At 42.2% G+C, this 6,175-nt stretch overlaps 1 protein-coding gene across 1 annotated transcript in view; it reads right to left on the bottom strand.

Moving 5' to 3' along the window:
• The window catches only part of MRPL48 (mitochondrial ribosomal protein L48), a 68,359-nt gene extending 62,715 nt beyond the window's left edge, over nucleotides 1-5,644 (bottom strand). The window contains exons 1-2 of the mRNA XM_049640491.1: nucleotides 5,501-5,644; nucleotides 5,327-5,416 (exon numbers count right to left, since the gene is read on the bottom strand). Of these exons, the coding sequence (XP_049496448.1) occupies nucleotides 5,327-5,416; nucleotides 5,501-5,644 (234 nt within the window). The remainder of the gene's footprint in view (nucleotides 1-5,326; nucleotides 5,417-5,500) is intronic.
• Nucleotides 5,645-6,175: the final 531 nt, after the last annotated feature.

Raw genomic sequence — 6,175 nt, 5'->3', positions numbered from 1 at the left:
TTTCTTTCTTTCTTTCTTTCTTTCTTTCTTTCTTTCTTTCTTTCTTTTAAGGGGCGCCTAGGTGGCTCAGTCGGTTGAGCATCCGACTTCGGCTCAGGTCATGATCTCCCGGTCTGTGAGTTCGAGCCCCGCATCGGGCTCTGTGCTGACAGCTCAGAGCCTGGATCCTGCTTCGGATTCTGTGTCCCCCTCTCTCTGACCCTCCCCCGTTCATGCTCTGTCTCTGTCTCAAAAATAAATATTACAGGGGCGCCTGGGTGGCTCAGTCTGTTAAGCGGCCGACTTCGGCTCAGGTCATGATCTCGCAGTCTGTGAGTTGGAGCCCCGCGTCGGGCTCTGTGCTGACAGCTCAGAGCCTGGAGCCTGTTTCAGATTCTGTGTCTCCCTCTCTCTGACCCTCCCCCGTTCATGCTCTGTCTCTCTCTGTCTCAAAAATAAATAAACGTTAAAAAAATAAGCATTAAAAATTTTTTTTAATTTATTTATTTTTGAGACAGAGAGAGAACAAGCAGAGGAAGGGCAGACAGAGAGGGAGAGAGAATTCTAAGCAGGCTGGGCAGAGTCCAAAAACTGTGAGATCATGACCTGAGCCAAAATCAAGAGTCAGACGCTTAACCAACTGAACCACCCAAGTGCTCCTCCAATTTACCATTCTAACCACTTCTGTTACATACCCATTACTCCTACTACACTGATAACTGTGTAACATATTTTCCTATACTCTCTTTATGGACTTTATTATCTATTTTATAGCTTTTACAGATTTTTTTGTGTGTCTGACTACCAGACCATGCTGCCTGATTTAGAATCCTTGTCTGATTCAGCATGTGTTTCTCCCAGCATCTTTATAGCATTTACACATCAGAGGCACCCCCAAAAATACTTGTGGACAAAAATTGAGCTTGCTGTAGAACTTTAACACCTTTGTCTCCAAGGTTTGCTAACCAAAATGTAAGTGATTCTTATAATAATCTACACTTCCTTGAGACTTTGAGAGCCTTTTCTTAAAAAGGGTAGGGGTGGGGCATACTTACTGTAAAGCATTTGGAGAAGACAGAAAAGAAAAATTTTTTTTAATCTACACTACCCAAAGATAGCTGATATCTTAACATTTTATTGTATTTTTCTTTTATCCATGTCTTTAAAAAATAGTTTTAACACAGTCTTCATACAATTTTAGGGGCAGTTTTGTTTCCAGTACATTATGACATAAACATTTTCCCTAGGTTATTAAAAATTCACAGGGTGCCTGGGTGGCTCAGTCAGTTGAGTGTCCGACCTCAGCTCAGGTCATGATCTCACAGTCTGTGAGTTCGAGCCCCGGTCGGGCTCAGTGCTGACAGCTCGGAGCCTGGAACCTGCTTCCGATTCTGTCTCCCTCTCTCTCTGCCCCTCCCCCACTAATGCTCTGTCTCTCTCTGTCAAAAATAAAAATAAACATTAAAAAAAAATATTAAAAAAAAAAACTCATTGCAGGGGCACCTGGCTGGCTCAGTCAGTGGAGCATGGGACTCTTGATCCCCGGGTTGACTTTGAGTCCCATGTTGAGTGTAAAGATTACTTAAAAATAAAATCCTAGGGGCGCCTGGGTGGCGCAGTCGGTTAAGCGTCCGACTTCAGCCAGGTCACGATCTCCCGGTCTGTGAGTTCGAGCCCCGCGTCAGGCTCTGGGCTGATGGCTCGGAGCCTGGAGCCTGTTTCCGATTCTGTGTCTCCCTCTCTCTCTGCCCCTCCCCCGTTCATGCTCTGTCTCTCTCTGTCCCAAAAATAAATAAAAAACGTTGAAAAAAAAATTAAAAAAAAATAAATAAAATAAAATCCTAAAGGGGCTCCTGCATGGCTCAGTAAGTTGAGCATCTGACTTTGGCTCAGGCCATGATCTCACAGTTTGTGAGTTCAAGCTCATCAGGCCCACCTCTGTCAGCACAGAACCTGCTTCAGATCCTCTGTCCTTCCCCCCCACCCCCCGGCCCATCCCCTGCTCATGCTCTCTCTCTCAAAAATAAATAAACATTAAAGAATAAATAAGTAAAATTCAAAAAAAATTAAAATTAAAAACTCATTCCAAATATCACTTTGTAGCTGCATAATATTCTATTATAAAAATGTATCATTAGAGGGGCACCTGGGTGGCTCAGTCAGTTAAGGCTCTAACTTAGGCTCAGCTAGGGTCATGATCTTATGTTTGTGAGTCAAGAACCCCATTGGGCTCCTCCCTCACAGTGCTGGGCCTGCTTGGGATTCTTTTTCTCTCCCTCTCTCTCTCTGCCCCTTCTCCTTCCTCACTGCCCCCCCCACCCCCGTCTCTCTCTCTCTCTCAAAATAAATAAACAAACTTAAAAAAATGTATCATTAGAGGGGCACCTGGGTAGCTCAGTCAATTAAACCTTTGACTTCGGCTCAGGTCATGATCTCATGGTTTGTGAGTTCGAGCCCCAAATGGGGCTGTCTGCTGTCAGCACAGAGACTGCTTCAGATCCTCTGTTCACCTCTCTCTCTGCCCCTCCCCCACTTGCACTGTCTCTCTCAAAATGAATGAATAAACTTAAAAAAAAAAAAAGAAAATGCATATCTTTAAAAAAATGTATCCTTGAATCCTAAATTGTTTACTTTCAATACTGCAGATCATTATCATTATTATTTAAGTTTATTTACTTATTTTGAGAGAGTGTGCACATGCACACACACGCACACGTGTGCAAACAAGGGGAGAGGCAGAGAGAGAGAGGGAGAGAGAGAATCCCAAGCCGGCTCCATGCTGACAGAGCCCTATGCAGGGGTTGATCCCAGGAACCATGAGATCATGACCTGAGCCAAAATCAAGAGTTGGACGTTTAAGTTTAACCGTGTCACCCAGGTGCCCTAGTACTGCAGATTATACTAAATCTTCATATTTAAGATTACTTTCTTATGATAGCTATCATGATAAGCAGAATTAGTTCTAGACAGATTCATTTTGAGACTTTTGATGTGTTTTGCCAAACTTTATTTCAGAGGCACCAAATCCTGTTTTTGCCACATCTTCACAAGCATTGAATATTAATATATTTGAAAACTTTCCAAATTTGGTAAGTAAAAATCAAAAATATTTGTGAATGTATAGTTCGTGGAAGTATATCAAAAATCTTTGTGAATGGGGGTGCCCATTTGCTGATCTGCTGATAGCATAGAGCCTGCTTGGGATTCTCTCTCTTCCTCTCTCTGCCCTTCCCCCACTAGTGCAAGAGTGTGCACACACACACACACACACACACACTCAAAATATATAAATAAACATAAAAAAATACACTCCAGTTACAAAATAAGTAAGTCCTAGGGTTGTAATGTAATGTAATGTAATGTATTAACTCTAGTTAATAATGCTTTTGGTATATCTGAAAGTTGCTAAGAGAGTATATCTTAAAAGTTCTCATTACAAGGAAAAAAATTTATAATTAGGTGTGGTGATGGATGCTAACTAAACTTATTACGGTGATCATTTCACAATATATACATATATTGAATCATTATGTTATGTATCTGAAACTAATATAATGTTATATATCAGTTGTATCTCAATAAAATTAAATCTTTGAGAATTGGTTGTTCATAAATCATGTTTTCTTTTTCAGTTTTTAGTATGGTTGAACCTTTCCTCCACGCTTCGTTATTCAATTGTATTTCCTTTGTGAATTGCCTGTTCATGTCTGTAACCTATTTTTCCTTTGGTGTTAATGCTTTTATTCCTGCAATCTCAGTCTTTTATACACATTCTTATGTTTTAGGAAATAGTTCATGTTCAGGGAAAGACCACCCTACTGGAGATCATGAAAAACTAGGGGTGTCTGGGTGGCTCAGTTGGTTAAGTGTCCGACTTCAGCTCAGGTCATGATCTCACAGTATGTAAGTTCGAGCCCGCATCAGGCTCTGGGCTGTCAGCGCAGAGCCTGCTTCAGATCCTCTATCTCTCTCTCTTTCAAAAATAGATAAAAATTAAGAAAACTACCAGTATGTGACATGGAGAAAGTCATTTCCACTGTATACACCTCAAATCTGTACCCAAATCTACATACTGAAATCTATAAAAGGAGGGTGATGCATTAGAAGCTCTAAGATGAGGAAAAGGCCAAGTGAATGGGGCTACCCTCCCAAACTCTTGCTTTCTTCTTTATCTAGAAGTGGTTCCTTTTTATCCATTGTTTTACATATAATACAATAAATACGCTATACAGACACACACACACACACACACACACACATTCCTAAAGTCCTTCCATCTCTAATGACCATGGATTCCTTTTTTCTGCCATAGTAGACTATAACCAGTTAAAGAAAAATTCTGTGGTTGTTATTTCCATTTTATAGATGAAGAAACTAAGGCTTAGTCCAAGTGAATAAATGATTCAAGTCTGGCTAAGAGGAAGCCAGGCCTTCCAACTCTGGATACTTCTGCCTTGGTGAAAGTTTGGATTTGTTTCTTCCGCACTCTTACCACTCTGAGGTTTAATGGTTCTGAGTTTCTCAAAACTGTAATACTCTAGAACCCTAAGACTGTAACATCTCTGAACGCTCTAAAATCTAATTCTTGTGGAACTTACATCTTGTGGAGGATGAAGTTGTGGAATAGCTCAGCTCTTAGCTATCTCTCCTCTACCTGCCCCACCTCCAACTGACTATTCACTTAAAGTTCCAAGTGTTTAAAAAGCCATTGGGGAAGGAGTGCCTGGGTGGCTCAGTCAGTTGTGACTTGGTGGGACTTGGGCTCAGGTCATGATCTCGTGGTTCACGAGTTTGAGCCTCACATTGGGCTATGTGCTGACAGCTCAGAGCCTGGAGCCTGTTTAGGATTCTGTCTCCCTCTCTCTTTGCCCCTCCCTGCTCACACTTTCTCTCTCTCTCTCAAAAATAAATATTTAAAAAAATTTAAAAAGCTCATTGGGGGAATATGAAAATTATGGCTCATTCATCCATGGAATAGTTTATACTATGCATATAATTAAAACGACAAAGAAAAATAGTATGTAACAACAATAGATAATTTTATGCAGCATTGTCCCAATTGTGTTAAAACAGATACACAGTTGAACAAAAAAAGGAAGAATGACAAACTGTAATCTTGATCGAGTTTGGTTGGTGGAATAATCATTTTTGTTTTATCACAATCTTTTGAATTATGCGTATATTTTTATAATCAGGAAAAAATTGTTTTAAGTTAAAAAGCGTCAGGCCACACCTGGAGTCGTCAATTTGTCTCAGAGATGGGATGTTGAGATGAGTCATCTTAAAGGAGCGGGAGGGGACAGCTGGGCTTTGAGTAGGGCTGGCTTTGCAGGGGAGGGACAGGCACTGAATAGGGTGGAGACTGATCAACTCTGCTGGAATTCAAACCGGAAGCTCTGACGGTGGCATCCAACAGGGCAAAATCCAGCAGCAAAAGCTGGGGATAACGTGGCAACCACAATACGCGCTCAAGTCCAGCCTGGCCCAAGAACAACCCCCCCCCCACCCCCCCATCCCTCACTGCCCTGCAGCCGACGCCCTCGCTAGTTCCGGCTCCTTGTCTCTCCCCACTGGTCCGTTGAAGCCCTTTGGTTTCCGGGGCCCGCCCCTCTGGGGCCCGAGGGAGGTGGGCCGCTCCCTCGCCCACTTCCACAGGGGCAGCCATGCTGAGAGTGGCGGGGCAGAGGAGGGTGGGGCCGTTGGCTCTATCCACTATCGCCGTACTCTCCCAGTGTTTCTCCGCCGTGCGCTTTGGGAACCCAAAGGAAAGAGTTGATTGATCGCTTGGGAGCTAGGCGCTTGTATGAAGTGCTCACGGCTCCCGCACTGCCTCCAGTTGCCAGGAGGCCGGTGGGTTTTAGTTTTCTAGAGATGATGTCATCATGAAGCCTTTCCAAGGTCCTAATGCCCGTGGTTAGGATCTCAGAACCATTGAAAATTAGAGATCCTTAGAGATAGGATGACCATATAATTTATTATCCAAACTAGACAGCTTTCAGAGCCTAAGAGGATACCATTAATAATTAACGATTGGTACAACAGTTGTAAGTGTGGGCTGTTCTGGAACTTAAATAAGCCACCCTACTTAGAGATTAACTGATCCTAGGACCAACTCTTTTTATTTTTATTTTTTCTTAATTGTGGAAAAATGTAAATAACAAAATTTTCCATTTTAACCCATTTTTTAAAAAGATTT

This window comes from Panthera uncia, chromosome D1 (genome assembly GCF_023721935.1).
Source record: "Panthera uncia isolate 11264 chromosome D1, Puncia_PCG_1.0, whole genome shotgun sequence".
Taxonomy (NCBI): Eukaryota; Metazoa; Chordata; class Mammalia; order Carnivora; family Felidae; genus Panthera; species Panthera uncia.
The sequence above is the reverse complement of the archived record's forward strand: the minus strand, read 5'-3'. Positions and strand labels throughout refer to the sequence as shown.